This window comes from Mustela lutreola, chromosome 7 (assembly GCF_030435805.1).
Source record: "Mustela lutreola isolate mMusLut2 chromosome 7, mMusLut2.pri, whole genome shotgun sequence".
Taxonomy (NCBI): domain Eukaryota; kingdom Metazoa; phylum Chordata; class Mammalia; order Carnivora; family Mustelidae; genus Mustela; species Mustela lutreola.
The window spans coordinates 74,531,983-74,553,523 of NC_081296.1; the positions used below are offsets into that span (position 1 = coordinate 74,531,983).

General features: G+C 37.6%; 2 protein-coding genes and 1 non-coding gene across 3 annotated transcripts in view; 1 reads left to right on the forward strand and 2 right to left on the reverse strand.

Moving 5' to 3' along the window:
• SHC4 (SHC adaptor protein 4) overlaps window positions 1-21,541 on the reverse strand; it is a 136,582-nt gene that overhangs the window by 52,664 nt on the left and 62,377 nt on the right. The window contains exons 3-4 of the mRNA XM_059181486.1: window positions 13,403-13,466; window positions 9,688-9,807 (exon numbers count right to left, since the gene is read on the reverse strand). Coding sequence (XP_059037469.1) covers window positions 9,688-9,807; window positions 13,403-13,466 — 184 coding nt within the window. The remainder of the gene's footprint in view (window positions 1-9,687; window positions 9,808-13,402; window positions 13,467-21,541) is intronic.
• On the forward strand, window positions 3,222-5,049 carry EID1 (EP300 interacting inhibitor of differentiation 1). The gene has a single exon (XM_059181487.1). It carries the CDS (start codon window positions 3,317-3,319, stop codon window positions 3,890-3,892), a length of 576 nt encoding a protein of 191 aa, XP_059037470.1. The 5' UTR covers window positions 3,222-3,316; the 3' UTR covers window positions 3,893-5,049.
• On the reverse strand, window positions 11,479-11,582 carry LOC131837399 (U6 spliceosomal RNA). The gene has a single exon (XR_009356012.1). It is a non-coding gene; the product is annotated as a U6 spliceosomal RNA (small nuclear RNA).

Genomic DNA, 21,541 nt, shown 5'->3' on the forward strand with positions numbered 1-21,541 from the left:
ATTGAGTTCAGTCCTTCACCACCAAAAGGCTCTAAAGTTAAGGTTTTCAATATGAAGTAGACTATCCAAGTGACCTGCATTAGTTAGCAAAGAAGATGATCTCTTTCACTTGAGAGTTTAGGCTTGTTTGGAAATCACAGTGTAATGACCAATTTACAGAGAAGTATTTCTCATACTGTTTTGAAGGTTCATGGAAATACCAGCTGTGCATGAGTTAGCTAATCTCATCTTCAGAATTGTTTAACCTAACCTATATACAATTCCGCTTACATAAGATGGCCAAGCAATTCTACTCTTAGCTGTATTCCAATGGATGGTGTAAATATATGCACCAAAGATCTTCTCAAGAAAGATAATTACTGCCCTGTTTGTAATATTCCCAAACAGGAAACAATCCCAATGATGATCACTGTGATATTCAAACAATGGACTACTATGTAGCAAAGAACATATTTCTTGGGCCAAAGAAGCCAGACACAAAGAATATACACTGCATGGTTTAGTTTCTTTAAAGTTCAAAAATGGGCAAAAGTATTTTATTCTGTTTGAAATCAGGATGGTGGCGATAGTGGAGCAAAGGAAGAAAAAGCCAATGGTTTCTGGGATACTGCAAGTGGTGTTTCTCGAGCGGGGTCGTGGTCGCACAAAACATGTCCATTTTGTAATAACCAGCTGCACAGTTATAACGTGGGCACTTTTCTATATTTGTATTTCAGTTAAAAGTGATTCCTAAAAACAAATCAATATACAAAGATCAACTGTCATTCCTACATACCAGTAATAGCTAATCAGACATTGTATTGCAGTGAAGGGTCTATTTTACAAGAGTACCTAAGTATAAAGCTAGTATGAATCATGTAAGGCTTTTTAGAAAACTTTATTGAAGGGTATAAGTAAGACACAAACAAAGAGAAAGATACATATCACTTCTATGGAGGAGAAGACAATATTGTATAAAGATGTCAATTCTCCCCCAAATTAATCTGTAAATTTCATGCAACGACAAAAAAATTCCACCTTTGTCATTCGGATAACATTTCAAGCTACTTCTAAAATTCACATGAAAGAACAAATGTGCAAAAAACGAAGGCAATTTTTTAAAGAACAAAGAGAGAAGATTTTCTTTATCAGCAATACATACTATAAAACTGTAGAAATTCATTTGAATACAGAGTCTAAAAACAAAATCACACATTCATTGTCTTTTAGTCTATGACAACTGTGGCACCAAACAGCCAACAAAAGGACTGGGGATGGCTGAATTAGCTGAATATATGTAAAAAATATATAAATGAAGCCTGTTCTCATAGTATTTATATAAATGTTTTATCCATAAAAAGATCTATTCAAATATTAGAAGACAAATAAAAAACTATGCTTGTGATCTGTGAAGTAGGAAAATCTACATTAATAGAAAGAAAAAGACATATAGAAAAAAAAAACCCTTCAATTTGGTTATAGGAAAACTCATTTTAAGACTGTGGTACAAAAAAAAGAAAAAAGAATCCCTGAAATGGGACAAATAATAACAGGCAGGACCATATATTTGCAACATGTAAAACAAAGTACTCATATAGCTTATAAGAAATTCCTACAAACCAATAATAAAAAGAAATAAACCAAAAATAAGACCAGCTAATTTCCCTAAGTAATACAAATGTTCAATAAACATATTGGGAAAATACTCAATCTCCAAGAAATCAAGACTATGGAAAATAAAACAAGATATCATTAAATTGATAAAACTGCTCAACAAAACCATGTGCGGCAAGGATATTCTCAAACACTGTTGAGGGGATCTTAAATTTGTACAGCAATCTTGGAGAACAGTTTGACACTATGTATTAAAACTAAAGGATGCATACCCTACAATTATGCCTTTCCACTTCTAGGTTATTTATTCTAAAGAAAAGTTATGTACCCATAGTTCATAATACCGAAAAATCACATCTAGAGGAAGTGATTTACCCATAGTTCATAATATCGAAAAATCGGAATTTTTTGCGCATAGTTAGGTCAACTATAGTTATACAGACGACATGCTATGAAAAAAAAAAAAGACTCATCTATGTATACTAAGAAAACTAAATCTTCAAAACATTGCTGAGAGGCTTTTTGTTTTGTCGTTTGAAGACAGTTATGTAAGGCATGCAAAAACAAAAACAAAACCCCCACATAAAAAAAGATTCCTCCACGAGGAGGTAAAGAGCCATATAAAGGCAAAGGAAAAAGATTTAAAAAATACACACCAAACTGATCATAGTGGGAGGTTACCGTCTGAGAAAATAAATGGAACCAAGTACTTCTTCAGCATCTATCTTTTTAAGATAGACAGTATGTTTGTGAATTTAACTTTTTTGAAGATGGGGCAAACAGAAGCGCTGAATGCATGAGTTCTCAGTATGTTGTTGTGTGGCTGGGAACACTGTGATTTGGAGGTGTGGATTTTAGAAGTGCATAGATGCCCTTCAACGGACGAATGGATAAGGAAGATGGGGTCTGTATCCACTATGGAGTATTATGCCTCCATCAGAAAGGACGAATACCCAACTTTTGTAGCAACATGGACGGGACTGGAAGAGATTATGCTGAGTGAAATAAATCAAGCACAGAGAGTCAATTATCATATGGTCTCACTTATTTGTGGAGCATAACAAATAGCATGGAGGACATGGGGAGATGGAGAGGAGAAGGGAGTTGGGAGAAATTGGAAGGGGAGGTGAACCATGAGAGACTATGGACTCTGAAAAACAATTGAGGGGTTTGAAGGGGGGGGAGGTTGGGGGTACCAGGTGGTGGGTATTATAGAGGGCACGGATTGCATGGAGCACTGGGTGTGGTGAAAAAATAATGAATACTGTTTTTCTGAAAATAATTTTTTTTTTTTTAAGTGCATAGATGAAAGGTGGTTAAAGCCTTGGAGCAGAGGCGATTGCGGGCGTGGGAGGAAGAGGAGCAGGAGGGGAGAGCAGAAGGGGAAGGAGCAGGGGCAGGAGGCCTAAAAGTTGTCACAGAGGCCACGTGCAGTATTTTCAAGTTCACAGCATCCTTAGCAGCGGAACGGCTAAGCTAAGCGCAGATTAAGGAACTCTTCAACGCGGAGGGTCTAGCTACGGAATTTGAACCCACCGAAAGCGGGACCACGCCTCCCCGCACCTCCCGCCCGAGGGGCCAGCCAAGCGGGAGGCGTAGTCTGGGGGTCGCGCAAACGCACGGGGTCACGCAAGCGCGCGGCGTTGGCGCACGCGCAGAACCGCTCGGCCGCGTAGCTCAGGTTTTGCAAAACCGCCTTGCCAGAGCTTGAGCTGCTTGGACAATGTCGGAAATGAACGAGCTGTCCGAGCTGTATGAAGAGAGCAACGACCTGCAGATGGACGTGATGCCCGGCGAGGGTGACCTTCCGCAGATGGAGGTAGGCAGCGGGAACCGGGAGCCGTCCCCGAACCCCTCCCGCATCGGGGCCCCGCCACAGCTCGAGGAGGAAGGCCCCATGGAGGAGGAGGCGGCCCAGCCAATGGCGGAACCCCAGGGGGGACGAAGCCTGGCTCAGCGGCCCAGCCCTGGGGAGCAGCCAGGCCAGCTCGCGGGCCCTGACTTCGAGAGCGAGGACGAGGGCGAGGAATTTGATGACTGGGAGGACGACTATGATTATCCCGAAGAGGAGCAGCTGAGCGGCGCAGGCTACAGAGTATCCGCAGCCCTGGAAGAAGCCAACAAGATGTTTCTGAGAACATCCAGAGCAAGGGAAGCAGCCCTGGATGGCGGGTTTCAAATGCATTATGAGAAGACCCCGTTTGATCAGTTGGCTTTTATCGAAGAGCTTTTTTCCCTTATGGTTGTCAATCGCCTGACCGAAGAACTCGGCTGTGATGAGATTATTGATAGAGAGTAATTAAATGCTGTTAAAAGAGGAGGAAACTACTTGAGGAGAGACCCAACATTCCACTGCCTTTTGGGTTCATTCCAGATCGTACGGTGCCAATGAAAAACTTGATCCTCAAAAAAAAATTTTTTTTTTTGCGTGTGGTGGTGGTTTTGCAGAATATAATAGGGCAGTGACTGCACAGTTATGAAAAGGAATTGTTAAAGAAGGAGAAGAAACGTCTTAGGACTGCCGAAATCTGTTTTCAAGAATGCTCCTGAAACACTTGTGGCTTGGACTTTGTCATTGATCCAGATTATTTTCCTTGCATCGGGGAAAATACCTTTCACATTTCACTGTTAATGATTGGTTTTGCAAAAATAAGTTAAAGACAAGAGTTTCTTATTTGCAAGAATAAGACCAAGATAAACAAGTACAAGACCCCAGTGATATTAATTACATAAGAAAAAGTAACTAATACGTGCAATTTAGGACTCAAGATTTCTGAATCATTTGGACTGAAAGCTTACTGAGAGCCTCTTGAGAGAACTCTGAAGATTCTACTTTGTGGTCTGTACAAGCTAGTGATCAGAGGCTGAATTTTTAGTGTAAAATAAATTGGGTATTCTTCAGTATCCCCAAAAGATAAGCAAACCCAAAAAGAAATATGTATCACGTATGCTGTATCTCAAAATGTGTTTTCAAGAGCATCTGAAATTTTGTCTGTACATGTATCTTGATAGTTTATAAGGCTACTGTGATCTATAATTCAAGGAAATTCATTGTCTTACTATTTTTAAAACTCAAAAATTAAAACATCCATAATAAACACAAATTTAGGCATGAAAATGTATGTGAAAGAAAAACGATTTCTAATACTCCTACGTAATAGAGAAATTGTTTTACTTGCTCTCTGTTTTTTCATTTAATTTTACAGGTGAAAGACTTGGGTTGAACTTCATAACATAAGAACTGTTAAAGTGAAAATGTCAAGTAAAAGGAAAGACCTACATCTAAAAAAAATAAAAAAAGAAGACTGAGCAATTATGCCCTCAATCTTTAAAAGTTTTAAACCTGCCCAGAAATCCACCTCAGTTTCTGAAGTTTCCCTCTGTCTCCTCCTCTAATTAAGCTTGTTACTGGTTATGCACCAGCATTCAAGATAATAAAATTTCTTGTTCTGTGTACTTTGTTTGGCCAATAGTATTGTTCACATACTTTAAACATTACTTTTTATTGTATTGTGCTATTCTGTTTTATTACTGATGTCACTTTATGATTTAAATTTAACCACTGTTTATAAGGGAAAGTGTTCCAGCTTCAAATACCTGATTTATAAAATAACTTGTGGATATTAAACTTGGCAAATTCCTATAAAGGAATTTGCAAGCCTGAGAAAACCTGTTCTATTAGTGGCATGTTGCTGTGGTTATTAAGGCTCTGAAATTGTAGACGAATAATTATGTCAGAAAGCTGTGCCCAGTAAAACAGTATATAAGTAGGTCTGATGATCAACAAAAAGGTACCATCTGCTCTTGATGGCAGTAAAGGACACATAAAACACTACAACTCAGCCTTATTTATATTACAGTCATCTTTTAGTTTAAGTAAGGGGTTTCTTGTCTGTAAAGTGGAGGACTGATAAGAATGTTCATAATTATTTAAATACCAGCTTGGTAGATAGATCGGGAAATAATAGAAGGTGAGATGTTAGTACTTAACCATCTGAATCCTGCCAATCCCATGCCTCACTTTCACTGCATTTTCAAGCAGCTTATAGCTGCAACTCGATGAGTCTGGATAGATAATTGCTTGTATGATGTGAACTAACTGAATTTGGGGGTGGGGCATAGGATGCCAGGACACAGGTAACTGACCAGTTGCATGTACCTCCAGATAAAGAGGTCAGAAAAGAAAAAAAAAAAAAAAAAAAACAATAAGGAAGTGTGATTAGGTTCCTCTCTGGGACTGAGTAGGGAGCAAGAGGCGAGGAAAAGAAAATCACTCCCTGGTGGGTTGGAAAACTCATTTTGGGGAGAAAGACCCGGACAACATAACGGACCCCTCTTGATGGTTGGATTGCTGGTCTTGGAAAAATAGACCAGAATCTGAGAGATCACGGAAATTGATACTTGTTTGTATTTACTGAAGATAGAAAATGGTAGCATTTTAACACCCCTTTGAAAGTGTAAAATCACTTGTTTTAAAGGTTAAAGTTAACACTTAATTGAAACCAGCCTAACCTGGTTCAAATCTGGGCTGATGGGAACTAAAGAAAGGAGTTCTGGAGAGATTCCGCTCCTTATTTTGTAAACGGGAGAGGGTGGGGATATGGAATGCGGAGAGCGAACATTGAAAAGCTTATGAGTATGTAGGGTGATTGGGGTGGTGGATAGTTTTCTGGATCTATACATAGAATAAATTTTTGCTTAGATCAGATTGTCCTACATTGGCTGCCCTAAGAACATAGATCTATTTTGTTTGCCTCATGCTTAAAATTTTAGTTCTTAATTAAAGACCAACATCGCATAATCCAGAGAGAGCTGCAAAACTGCCAGATTTCCATTTTCTACCCCCACAAAAATTGATCAGGTAACCCTTGACCCATAGTTATATGGGAAAAGTATCCAATTTCCCTTTACATGGGGACGGTATTGTACTACCATGTTTCCCAGTGTTGTCTCCACAACATGGAGACCAAGTGGAAGTCACCATATATCATTATGCTTGGGCCATTGTTTTTCTTGTAGCTGGACAATAAGCACTACCTGCCTGGCCTCTCTTCATGGAGACTAAAGAATGTCTCCATTTTTTGCCTGGTTTACCTTCTCGATCTCTGTTACCCTTCTCAGTAGCATTTCGCTAGCTGTTAGAATTGATGGTAGGATCATAGATAAGAGTAAAGAATAGTGGAAGCGGAAGCTACCGAGCCTGACATTTTTTAGCTTAAGCCCCGTAACATTTTAAAATACGTCAGGCAAGTCTTGCTTGAATTTTTAAACAAGGAATATACAAAAATCTCTAAAACTTGCTTTTGCAAAATATATTTTCCATCCTAAAATATGGTAAGTTTTAAAAATTGCAAGCATTACGTGTTTAATATTTTATTTTCTGCCTCTGAGGTTCCTTGAGACATTTTCTGGGAGTGAATGCTTATATTCCTGAAGATGTTCTCAGTGGCTGAAGATGAATGTGAACCATCTGACCCATAAATACTGTCATCTATGAATGTATCTGTACACTTGTTTGTTTTCAGTCCAAAGTATGGCTTAGAAGTTGGGACAGGGGAGGCATTAATATTTCTTGGTATTTATCTTAGAACGTCAAAAGGTAGCTTTCTTTAAGGAGAATTCAATTAGTAAATCATTTCTCATGTACATCTATAAGGTCGCTTCTCTGCTGCCTTCATTCCTTGAACATTTTACTTGCCTTTTTTTTTTTTTTTTTTTAGATTTTATTTATTTATTTGACAGAAATCACAAGTAGGCAGAGAGGCAGGTGGGGGGAGGAGGCAGGCTCCCCATCGAGCAGAGAGCCCGATGCAGGGCTCGATCCCAGGACCCTGGGATCATGACCTGAGCTGAAGGCAGAGGCTTTAACCCACTGAGCCACCGAGGCACCCCTTTACTTGCTCTTTTGATGGGATTTACAAAGCTGCTTGAGTGAAGCCTCCACAATCACACATCTTTTTTATGCTTCCCCTCCCCCTGACCACCACCAAGCCATTTTCCATAGGCCTGCAGAATGGTTCAAAATTATTTTTAAAAATCAGCACCTGGGTATGAGGTCAATGAGATCCTAACTTTGGTCCTCTCTCCAGCAGTGGGCTGAACACATTCCCACTCCATGCCACCAGTGTGGAAAAGAATCTCACTTCCAGAGGTACTCATTGCTATAACTATGGGTAGTGGAAGCCACCCATGCCCGCTGTCCCTACTTCTATTCCTCCAGAAAGATGAAGGGCACTTGACAATACCCCTCTAATTGCAGTAGCCCAGAAAAACTGTAGTAGAAGGAAAAGAGAAATGAAAGAAGAGAAGAGAAAGAAATGAGAATAAACTGTGCCTCCTACTACACACAATCCTACTCTTCCTAAATTCCCCACTCCTTCAGTCACCCCAGAGAAAAAAACATTTTTTTAAATGCTCATTATATTCTGCACATAAGGCCATCACCATGACGGCTGTAGATTTGCCTGCTCTTCCTCCTCTACAAAACTCTGAGATAATTCAAGTGCTTCTCTACTCAATGAGATCTCACAGCTCAAGGCAATAAGCACCCCTTGGTACCATACACATAGGTGAAAACTAAAAATGAATTTTACATTACATTATGCACAAAGCATCTGAAAGATTGAATGACTGTTTTCCTTCCACCTAGATTTGTTGCATCTTCCAAGCACAGCCTTAAATGTTCTGCTGTCATTATACATTAGTGATATCACCTCCCTTGGATAATCAATCTGGGCCCAGATAGATAGGAATTTATTTTGAACTATTTCATATTAAGCATTTTCCTCTATGGAGTTCTATACTACTGTGGAAGCAATATATTTTACTCTCCTTTTGAACTTAGAAAATAAAGCAGCCCTCAAAACTGCAAGTGAATTTTTTGGCAAAAACATTGGAGTCAAAAATGTATATAACTGTATTTATATGTTACTGAAAATTTTATAATTTTATGTTCTTAAATTTTGCTTTCCCTGTCAAGTACCAAGTTTATGAAAATGTCTCAAGGAAATAGGAAAAATGTTTAAGTAAATAATAATAATAGGTACTGCGCTGTGCTAAGTGATTTACATTGATGATCTTATTTAATCTTCTAAATAACCCAATGAGACACACTATTGCTATATCCAACCTTTCAGAAACTCTGTGAATAGGTACTATAATCTCATTTCACTAATGAGGAAAATTGAGTGGTAGAGCAACTTGCTTGTTAGTGGCTGAGCCAGGATTTCAACCTATATGTGACCTCCAAGCCCAAGGGTGTTTTATCACAGTCAACTACACATTCAACCTTCCATGAGTCCCTGATCAATGGGACTCCATAGAGTAAAACCTTAAGTGCTAAGAACCTCAAATCATAACACACTAGACCAAGAAGAATTTGACTCTAACTCACATAAATAACCCGATATAAGGAATTTAGCTTAGAAAACAGGAAGCAAGTCAAACAGTGCCCTAGTTGAAGGTACACATTTAGTCCAGTGCCTGTATATCGTCTATATTTACTTCAGGCTTGCTGTTTTTTGAGAAATAAGGTTCACAGTGAGAACTCAGGCATACCATGGTATCATAAATCATCAAAGAAGAAAAAAAAGTGTTTATGTAATAACATTTTACAAAGCATTTCTACCTTAAAGCTGGAAGAAAATGTTTTACGCTTAAATTTCAGTTTGCTAGAATATTAACCCTAACATCACCCTTCCCCTCTGTCCCTCATTTGCACCACCCAACCAACACACAGTCTGTTAATTCTGAAAATGGAATTGCTTTCCCTTTGGGGAGCACTGGTGGAAAATAATAAACAAGTGACTCAAGAATATGATCTACCAAATGCTCTGTACGATGTTATTTGTACCTTAGTCCCTATTACAAAGTCAATTAGGTAGAGGCAAGTATGCAAGCAGTTAATGGCCAGTGATGGGTTAATAATACTGTTGTTCTAATTACTGTTGTGCATAAATCCTTGGCAGATTTTTTCCCCTTGTGTCTTATTAAATTCAAGGCACACTCTGTCTGAAACTTTATTTTCTTGATTAGGCTGACTCTTCTAGAAAAATACATGGTATGTTAAACTTGAAATGACCATCATGAACTTACCTGTTGGTTGTCAATATTCATCAATGTGAGACTGCATGTTGAGATGGTCAATTTAATGTTCATTCCCGAAAACTGAAGATTACTTTTGCCAAGAACTGTTGATAGGAACTTAACCGGAGGCTTTGAAAAAAAGCAAAACAACACTTCAAGTTAAGGATTTTGTTACAGAATATTAATCTTTTAAGTATTAAAAATGGATCAAAACACATGCTCTTCCTCTCTATTTTACTTTACACAAAACAGATGAAATGGAATCCTTCTTTTTTAAAAAAAAGTTTTATTTATTTATTTATTTATTAAAGATTTTATTTGTTTATTTGACAGACAGAGATCACAAGTAGGCAGAGAGGCAGGCGGTGGGGAGGGAAGCAGGCTCCCTGCCTAGCAGAGAGCCCAATGCGGGACTTGATCCCAGGACCATGGGATCATGACCTGAACCAAAGGCACCAGCTTAACCCACTGAGCAACCCAGGTGCCCCTAAAAAAATAAAGTTTTTAAAAATAGAATGCACCCAATTTTTTAGGAAGTAGTGAAATCTGAGCCCTCAGAACTTTTCTGGTACGTTTCCTTCTCCCCAAGTGTTGGGAGTAGAGGTCTGATTTAAATGAAAGGAATTCCTCTAGAGTTCGGGCTAGCTGAACTCTCCAGTCCCTTTCAACACCAGTCTAAAAAAAGAAAGAGTTGCTGTCTAGGTTTTTTGTGATCATTAAAAAAAAAGTATGAAAAACACACATACCAAACATATGGGACACAGTGAAAGAGGAGCTAAGAGAGGAATTTATAACCACAAACACATACATTAAAAAAGAAGAAAGCTCTCAAATCAAGAACCTAGATTTACAACTTAAGGAATTCAAAAAAAGAAGAACAAATTAAACTCAAAGCTAGTAGAAGGAAGGAAATAATAAAGATTAGAGCAGAGATCAATGACACAGGACAAGAAGAACATAGAGAAAATCAATGAAACCAAAAGTTAGTCCTTCAAAAAGATCAACAAAACTGACCAAGCTTTAGCTAGATGGACTCAGAAAAAAAGAAAGGAGATTCAAAGCACTAAAATCAGGAACAAAAGTCTGGGTGGGGGGAGGAAGCGGAATGTAACTACCAATTCAACAGAGACAAAAAGGATTATAAAAGAGTGCTATGAACAATTGCACATTAACAAACTGGAGTGCCTGGATAAAATAGACAAATTCCTAGAAACATTAAACCTACGAAGACTTCATCATGAAGAAATAGAAAATCTAGATAGAAAAACAACTACTGGAAAACAAATGCAGAAACAACCACAATACTAGAAAATAACCAGTGTTGAAAAGGACATGGAGAAATAGAAATCCTGTATACTATTGGTAGACATGTACAATAATACAACAGCTATGGAAAATAGAATAGCCATTCCCAGTTCCTCAAAAAAATAAAAAAATAGTATTACCATATGATCCAGCAATTCTACCACTTGTTATCTCCCCCAAGAACTGAAAGCAGGGACTTGAATAGATAGTTGTATACCCACATTCACAGCAGTGTTATTCACAAAAGCTAAAACATAGAAACTACCCAAGTATCCATCAACAGATGAATGGATAAGCAAAATGTGGTACTTACATACAATGGAAAAGTATTCAGCCTTAAAAAGGGAAGAAAGTCTTTTTTTAATTTAAATTCGATTTAATTAACATATACTGTATTATGAGTTTCAGGGATGGAATTTAGTGATTCATCAGTTCTGTACCACACTCAGTGCTCATTAGTTCAAGTGCCCTCTTTAATGCCCACCACCCAGTTAAAAAAATATGGAACACTTCACAAATTGCATGTTATCCTTGCCCAGGGGCCATACTAATCTTCTCTGTATCATTCCAATTTAGTAGACGTGCTGCCAAAACGAGCATGGGAGGGAATTCAGACACATGCCACAGCATGGATGCATGTTGGGAACATTATGTGGAGTGAAATAATCCAGTCACAAAAAGATAAATACTGTATGATTCCACTTGGATGAGGTACTTAGACTAGTCAAATTCATAGAGACAGAAAGTAGAATGGTAGAAAGTAGAAAGTAGAATTCCACCTAGAGAAATGGTGGAATGGGAAGTCGTTGTTTAAATGTGTATAGAGTTTCAATTTTACTGGTCAGGGGAAATGGTGGAACAATGATGTGAATGTACATAATATCACTGAGTGGTACGCTTTATCACTGAGCGGTACGCTTAACAATGGTTAACATTTTGTTATGCATATTTCACCACGATTTTTTCAATTGGGAGGAAAAAGAGTATTAAGATATATAGTGCACCAAAGGTCCCCGGCATGTATTAAGTATGCAATAAATGCTGGCTATCAAAGGAAATTAACTCAATTTTTTTTTTTTTCTGTCCCTGTGTACTTTCTGGAAAGATGATAACCTCATTTGTTTTGTTCTACTTTGTTTTGGGGTGTGAACTCCCTATTCTTGAAATAAGAGTCTTACATGAGTGAGCCCGTTTGTTGGGATCACCCAGTAAAAGCATCTTATTTGCAGAGGTTACAAGAGGCAGGAAGAAGCCAGAAACTACTTTGGGGCCATGGGTTTTGTCAAAGAAATTAGTAAATAAGGAGTTCTAATAGGATCCAAAGGCCCCTTATCAGTGTTTTTCCATGCCATGTGACTCATTTGAGTAACCCTTGGTGACACTCGGTTCAGCCCTATGCAAAATAATGAAGAATAATAAAGAATGAGGCAGGGTGGTATGGAAATTAAGAGCCAAGCTATAAGTCTGAAGACCTGGCTTCTATTGCTGTCTCTCACCTTCATCATCTGATTGACTCAAGGCAAATGTCCTCTGAACCAGTCTATCAGATGGCAAATGGGAGGTTTGGCCTGGAAGATCTCTAAAAATTCCTTCTCTCTTAAACAATCTACAAGTCCATGATTTACATAGTTATGAAGGCCTTTTGCCCCTCCCCTTTGGACATTCTGAAACAACTAAATGTTCTCGGGTTGACAACTAAATAGCAATAATTCTAATTACCATTGCTGTTGAAAGCCTAATATATGCCAGACACTGAAATGATAGATACCATTTCATTTAATTCTACACAACTCTATAAAGTTTGTGCTCTTTCCGCCCATTTCACAGATGGGGAAACCAATGATCCAGAAGATGAAAGGACTTGTCTAAGATCACACGGTAGCTGGTAGAGTCAGGATTTAAATCCAAGTCTATGTAACATCAAATCTTATGCTATTTTTCAGCAGGAAAAGTTCCTTCTACTAGTGTTATCTCATCCCTACCAGCACCCACATTTCCATTTGAAAATGGGCCAAGGAGTTTAAAAATTCTATGTAGAATAGATACATTATAAAATATTGAAATTGGAAGGTACCACACTGAACATCTGGTTCAACTTCACTTTACAGGAACAAGAATGGGGTCTCAGAGAGAGGAGATTCCAGGCTCAAAGGTAAGTAAACACCCAGAACTGGAACCCAGATTTTTTTTACTTAAACCCCAGGTTCTCTCTCCATTCTGTTGCTCAAGGCATTGTAGTGTCAGACAAGTCAGAAAAATTTGAGAGACAAGACCAACTTTCAGTGCATTTCTGATAGGCCAACTGGTAGAGGGCATTCTGCACTTCAGCTCCTATGGTAGAATGAACTAACAACTATTTTGATATTCTTTTTCCCCTAGTTAGAGAAACAGAGAACAAGAACACCACACCAATATTTACCTTTCGCTTTTTAATGGCTCCATTTGCCCCAGAGACAGCTTCACACAGGCGACTTATTGCTTCCCTACAGAACAGAAACCATATAAAGACTTAGTGTACTAACATACAGTAAATGTTCAATAAACGTCAGCAAGTATTACAAACAAAATGTGCACACACATAATGGTGAGTCTGACATAAATTGACCTTCCCCTATCCCCATGGGATTAAGCATTGCACTTAGTCCCTCTGCCATTCAAACAGCACACGCACACGCACACACACACACACACACACACACACACACAAAACCCGGCAACACACTAATGCTGAAAAAAAAATCACTTTACAATAAGGCGTCCTACTATTCACCTTCTTGATCTCTTTTTTCCTTGGATTTTCAGGTTTGGTGTTTAGCAATGTTAATTTTTAACCAAAAAGGAGGGGTAAGAACTTTGTTGTTTGGGAACACTTTGATTTTACTTCTAGCAAAATCTTCTCTGTGGTGTTATGAATAAAAAGCTTCCTGGTATCTCAGCACCAAAAGCGATGAAATATAAAAGAATGTGATACCAGAGGAAGTTTAAAAGGACCAGCAGAGAATTGGTGAACTTCAAGGTGGTCTCAAATGGAGCCTTATTGACTGAGATACTGCTACAAGCCATTGAGCTTTCACATAATTTCACAGAAGAAATGAAAATCAATAACAAATTTCCTCCTTCGCTTCCCCCCCCTTACTCTGTATTGTACTTCCTGAGAGAAGGGCACCACTAAAATACGAAGTTGTTCCTTAATGGAAGTGGTGAACAATTTGGCGCCCTCCTCTCCAGAAATGGAGTTAGAGCTAAGAGCTTTTGCCTCTGGAACTCAGCATTCACAACGGCTGGAGCTTTTTTGCTCAGTGTAATCTGAACCATTACCTTGTGGCTTTCAACCCAAATATTAAACTTTTCACAAAGCACATCTCTAAACTCTTTCCTGGATCACTGGAGGTCAGTGTTTAAATTAGTAAACTGAATTAGTACATACACACATAAGCGCACATGCAACCTTGTATCACAATTTTTATTTATATATCTATTTATATTTTATTTATATAAATTTATATTTATATTTATATTTCATGAAAAAAATTTTCTCTGAGGTATTTTTGATTCCTAAAGGGAGGGAAGAACACTCAGAGGAATGCAGAAGAGATAATCTCTCTCCCTCTCTATCCATATAGAGAGATGTATAATCAGACAGATAGAGATATATAGATACAGATACATTAGTGAAGATCTATGTTTTCAGTGTTCTTCTAGTAGAGACTTTGGAAAGATAAGTAGAATTCCCAAAGATTCTAGGCACTATTTTAAATTCATAATGTGTGTTTTAGTTCAGATATCTTTGGGAATGGGCGGATACATGAAATTCTTCAAGGTATTCTCTTGTCTGACTTTTGCATGCAGCCAACACACAGACTGGCTTTTTGGTTTAGCCTACTTTCTCAGGATTTTATATTTATATTTCTAGTTTCCATAGGATTCCAACCTTTGTTCTCTGGATGAAAACAGAAGGACTGTTCAGAGAGTTAGGCTCTTCAGTTGGTTGATTGATGCTTGAGTCATCCTAATGATTATTCAATAATTGATGAGATACATAATAATTAATCTGAATTAGCCTCTGGTGTTGCCAAAATAACTTGCCCAGGCAACTATGTTGTTGATATTTAATAAAAAGGGATTATAGAAAAGGTATTATCAAATCCTTCACTCTTAGAGAGCCAATTAGGGTGCTCTGGTCTAAAAAGCTCCTTGTAAATGGTTTGAAATAAAAATAGAAACAAAAATGGGCATTGATGAGGCAAGTATAACAAGAGTTATCATTGGACATTGTTACTTTTTATAAAGCCCCTTGTAGTTTTACAAAGTGCTTTCCCAGGCATTGTTTTCTTGATTCTCACACAGTCAATGTCGTCCATCTGCTACAGCAGAGCTGTAAACGGGAATTAAAAGGAGCATTTTATGCTGTGAGTACCTCTCAAGGACAGTTCAGAAGGATGAACCTTCCTGGCAGAGTGGAGTCTGGAAATTCCACACAGAGGGAAGGGCATGTGTGAAGACACGAAAATATAAATCATCAAGATAGGAGGGGATAGATATCAAGTACTTTGATATTGTGGGACCACTAAGTGTGGAAGAACAAGAGTGAATGAGAGATGGGAAGAGAATCTGAAAACTTTTTCTGTAAAGGGCCAAACAATAAATTTTTTAGCCTTTTCTCTGTTTCAGTTACTCAACTCTGCCATTATAACTCAAAAGTAGCGGTAGACAATATGTAAACAAACGGGCTGGCTGTGTTCCAATAAAACTCTATTTCTAAAAGCAGGCAGCTGGCTATATTTAGCCTAAGGGTCATAGTTTGCCAAACCTCGGATTAGATAATTCACACAAAAGAGATAGAAATAGTTCAGTTTTAAAAAACAGGAAAATGTTCACATTCATTACAATTTTAACATTGAAAATTAAAACAACTGCAAGATACTTCATGCTCATTAAGTTAGCAAAAAAGAGAAGTACAAATTTGCTACTGGGGAAGATGGGGAAAGTCCACTTCAAGAGTACTTATCCATTGCTGGGGGCTCCGATTAGTATTAATACAGCCTTTCTATAGAGTGATTTAATAAATCTCTTAACCTTTATCAGAGCATTTGACAAGGGGAGGAGAATTTGTATTGAAATAACATTGAGTATGTATATAGTATCAATATCTATTTTAGAGTAAAAAACCAACTCCATAGTTTGTGATATAGATGTAAAACTCATCAATATAAATATTTCCCCTTGGAATGTTAAGTGCGAGGACTATAGAAATAAGGGTCTATATAAATTATCGGGGGAAAAGTAGAGCATAGAATGGTATACCCATCTTGGTAGCAGCTACATAAAATTAATTCTGTCTAAATAGTGATATAGAAAGCGCTTATGAACAATGACTTGGTTCAGGTGTTTGTGTGTGTGTGTGTGTGTGTGTGGTTTGTTGTACCCTGTTTTTATTCTATTGATATTTAGCTGTAAACAATGTTATGTTTTCCCTTCACTGTGCACTTAATTGAATAAATAATCTTTTACAATATTAAAAGAATGCAAACTAATTTCAAGAGTTTTGCCTCTCTGCTGTGAAAATGTGAGGGCATGTCAAAGATATCTCCGTGAAAAGGGGTGACAGCTTTTCTCTCTTTTCCCAACATTCCCAGAGAGATGGGTCAATGTTCATGTTACAGATAAGAAAAGATCTTTATTTATTATCTCTGTCCCATCCCAACTTAGTCTTTAACTCCTCCATCTTTATGGCTTCGAAATCCAGATTTATTTTTTCAGTTTATTTGGTAGGCTTGCTTATTTCCTTTCTTCAAAATTTCATAAAGAAGAAAAATCTTGACCAGTTTTAGTAATGCTTTCACAATAGACCCTACCTTGAGATTGAGACACAACGTCATTGGCAGGGAGCCTGGATTTTAATGAAGGAACAGCTGCTATTCATATGGCCAGAGCTGGTACTATGTACCTTATATACATCATCTCCTTTATTCTTAACAATGTCATTTCAATCTTCAGTTCTTTATGATTCCACTCAACAAAGACCTGTAGAAGTGATTATTTTGGTATTTGGAGATGATACATTAGACAATTTTTCGGAAAACTTTTTTCACTCCATACTCAAATGTGCTTTATTGTCAAGTGCATATTTAGATTTGGTTCTTGAATTGTAATGGTGATCTGCTGTTTTTTCTTTTAATAAAATTTGACTCAAATATCTGACTTTTTTTAATGAGTTAACCAAAGAAGTACAGCTACTATTCCATACTAGCCTTGCATTTCTTCCCTAAATTCCATTTAGCTTAGATCTTTTTTTTAACTCTGATTTTTAATTCCACAAAATAACTTCAGAATTGATTACAAGTTGAGTATAACAATTAGTGCTTTAACTTCATAGAATATCTCACTGTAATGTTTTCCCTGATATGTAAAGCAGTCCATTGGCAAAAGTGTACATAGTTTCCTTCTAATTTGTAAGATTATATTTAGTGACATTCTTTTCTCTGATTGTGAAAGATTCTCATAGCAGCATTCTTATGCCTAAGAATGTTTCTGAAAGTTGTACCACTAATGCTACTTGCCAAGTTGAGTGTACAGAAAGTTTTCTCATCTCCTGTTCAATTCAAGTTAATCAACATCAAGCATTGTGAATGCTTTAGGGTAAGATTGTAGTGCAGAATGCAGAAATCTTGTCCCTGGGAAATTTGCAGGTGGTAGATTGTTTTTTTTGCCCCCTACTCCCTGAGCTCTGTTAATTCTGTCTGCAGTAGATCTAATGTTTGAATAAATCAGATGTCTAATAAATTTTTTTAAAATGTCATTTCAAGATAGCTATTTCATACCCGCTTTACAAATGAGGAAACCAAAGTTCAAAGAATTTAAATAACCACTTCCAAATAATGCAGCTGATAGTGAGAGAGCCAGAATACAAATCCAGTTCTGAATTCAAAACCTAATTCAAAATTAGCAAGGGAATAGGGCAAAGTGGCAAGGGTCAATTCCAGAAAAAAGCTCCAACAGATACCTTAGTCCTTTCTCAACCATTGCTTTCTCTACATTGGCTGTTACCTCCTCATGGAAGAAAAGAGCATCTAGAGTCCAGCTCTAAGCCCACGTGGGCAAACATGTTTATGTATGTATGAGCACACTCACTCGGAATTTTAAAGTCAGGAACACCACAAAAAAAAGAAAATCAGAGGCCCATATTCTTGATAAACATAGATGCAAAAATCCTCAACAAATATTAACAAACCAAATTCAACAATACATTTGAAGGATCATATATTATGATCAAGTGAGACTTATTCCAGGATGTAAAGATGGTTCAACATCTGCAAATCAATCAATGTGATACTCCACATTAACAAAATGAAGGACAAAATCATATGATCTTCTCAATAGATGTAGAAAAGCATTTTATAAAATTCAACATCCATTTATGATTTTAAAAACTGTCAACAAATTGAGTATAAAAGGAATATACCTTAACATAATAAGGGCTATCTATGACAAATCTACAGCTAATATCATCCTGAATGGTGAAAAGCTGAAAACCTTTCCTCTAAGATCAGGAATAAGACAAGGATGTCCACTCTCCCCACTTTTGTTCAAAATAATATTGGGGGGCGCCTGGTTCGCTCAGTGGGTTAAAGCCTCTGTCTTCAGCTCAGGTCTTGATCCCAGGGTCATGGGATAGAGGCCTGCACAGGGCTTCCTGCTCAGCAGGGAGCCTGTTTCCCCTCCCCACCTCTCCACCTGCCTGTATGCCTGCTTGTGATCTCTGTCTGTTGGATAAATAAATAAAATCTTAAAAAAAAAAATAGTATTGGATGTCCAAGCAGAGCACTTAAGCAAAAATAATAACAATAATAAAGAAATAAAAGGCATCTAAACTGGAAAGGAAGAAGTAAAACTATCACTATTTACAGATGACAAGATACTATATAGAGAGAACGTTAAATTAGAGAACCACCAAAAATTATTAGGACTAATAAATGAATTCAGTAAAGTTGCATGACACAAAATTAATATTTAGAAATCTGTTGCATTTCTATATACTAATAATGAACTATAAAAAAGAGTTATGAAGAAAACAAACCCCTAAATCAACAACACAAGAAACAACAGGTGTTGGAAAGGATGTGGAAAAACAGGAACCCTTGGGCACTATTGGTGGGAACGCAAATTGGTGCAGCCACAGTGGAAAACAGTAGGAGGGTCCTCAAAAAGTTAAAAATAAAACTGCCCTGTGATCCAGCAATCACACTACTAGGTACTTATACAGAGGATACAAAAACACTAATTCGAAGGGATACATGTACCCCTATATTTACTGCAGCATGATTTAAAATAGCCAAGATATGGAAGCAGCCCAAGTGTCCACTGACTAAAGAATGGATAAAGAAGATTTGCAATGTGTATATAATATTATTCAGCCACAAAAAAGAAGGGGATCCAACACTCAAAAAACAGATAATCAAGTCAAAAAATGGGCAGAAGACATGAACAGACACCAAAGAAGAAGACATATAAATGGCTAACAGACACATGAAAAAATGTTCATCACCACTAGCCATAAGGGAGATTCAAATCAAAATCACATTGAGATACCACCTTACACCAGTTAGAATGGCCAAAATTAACAAGACAGCAAACAAGTGTTGGAAAGGATGTGGAGAAAGGGGAACCCTCTTACACTGTTGATGGGATTGCAAGTTGGTGCAGCCACTTTGGAAAACAGTATGGCGATTCCTTAAGAAATTAAAAAATAAAGCTACCTTATGACCCTGCAATTGCACTACTGGGTATTTACCCCAAAGATACAGATGTAGTGAAAAGAAGGGCCACCTGCACCCCAATGTTCATAGCAGCAATGGCCACAGTCGCCAAACTGTGGAAAGAGCCAAGAAGCCCTTCAACAGATGAATGGATAAAGAAGATATGGTCTATATAAACAATGGAGTATTATGCCTCCATCAGAAAGGATGAATACCCGAATTTTGTATCAACATGGACAGGACTAAAGGAATGAAATAAGTTAAGCAGAGAGAGTCCATTATCATATGGTCTTACTTACTTATGGAGCATAAGGAACAACACAGAAGACATGGGAGAAGGAGAGGAGAAGGTAGTTGGGGGAAACTGGAGTGGGAGATGAACCATGAGAGACTGTGGACTCTGAGAAACAAACTGAGGGTTTTAGAAGGGAGGATGGTGGGGGGATGGGTGAGCCTGGTGGTGGGTATTAAGGAGGGCACGTATTACATGGAGCACTGGGTATGGTGCATAGACAATGAATCTTGGAACACTGAAAAAATAAAAAAAAATTTAAATTTTAAAAATAGGGGAAAAAGGAATGAGATCGTGCCATTTCCAATGACATCGATGGAGCTAGGAAGTATAATGCTAAAGTGAAATAAGTTAGTCAGATAAAAACAAATATCATATGATTTCATTTATATATAGAATTTAAGAAACAAAACAAGCAAAAGGAAAAAAGAGAGAGATAGAGAGACAAACAAAGAAATAGACTCTTAACTCTAGATAGAGAGCAAACTGATGTTACCAGAGGGGAGGGGGGTAAGGGGTATGGATGAAATAGGTGATGGGGATGAAGGAGAGCACTTGCTGTGATGAGCACAGGATGTTATATGTAAGTATTGATCACCATATAGCACACCTGGTACTAATATAACACTGCAAGTTAACTAACTGGCATTAAAATAAAAACCTTAAAAATATAAAAGAAAAATCCCATTTACAATCACACCAAACAGAATACCCAGGAATAAAATTAACCAAGAAGGTAAAGACCTGCCCACTAAAAAGTGTAAGACATTGATAAAAAAAAATTGAAGAAAACACACATAAATGGAAAGATATTCCATTTTCATGTATTAGAAGAATTAATATTGTCAAAATGGCCATAGTTCCCAAAGCAATCCACACATTCAGTGCAATCCCTATCAAAATACCAGGGCCATTTTCCACAAAACTAGAACAAACAATTCTTCTTCTTCTTCTTTTTTTTTTTTTTAGATTTAATTAATTAATTTATTTGAGAGAGAGAGAGAGCACGTGCAACAGGGGGTGGGGCAGGAGGAGAGGCAAAGAATCCGAAAGATTCCATGCTGAGCACAGAGCCCAATGTGGGCTTCATCTCACGACTCCTGAGATCATGATCTGAGCTGAAACCAAGGGTCTGATGCTTAACCAACTAAACCACCCAGGCACCCCTACAAGAAATAATTCTTAAATTTATGTAGTACCACAAAGACCCTGAATTGTCAAAACAATCTTGAGAAAGAAAAAGCTGGAGGTATCATGCTTCCTGATTTCAAACTGTACTACAAAGCTGTAGTAATCACAACAGTGAGGTACTGGTGTAAAAAACATATCGCCCTCGACCCGCAAGGATGACAAGAAGCCTGGTTCGGTGTTAATGCTTCATTCCCTTTATTTCGTCAACTTCCTTAGCTTATATGCAGCAGGGTGACCAATAAGGGGCCAAACAATGGGGAGAGCCAATGAGAGTCCTGTTACTATGCTGATTAAATTTGAAACAGCCAATGACTATGTC

What these genes read in the sequence shown, in the direction of transcription:
- EID1 (XM_059181487.1), top strand. Translation starts at nt 3,317, where the DNA reads ATGTCGGAAATGAACGAGCTGTCCGAGCTGTATGAAGAGAGCAACGAC.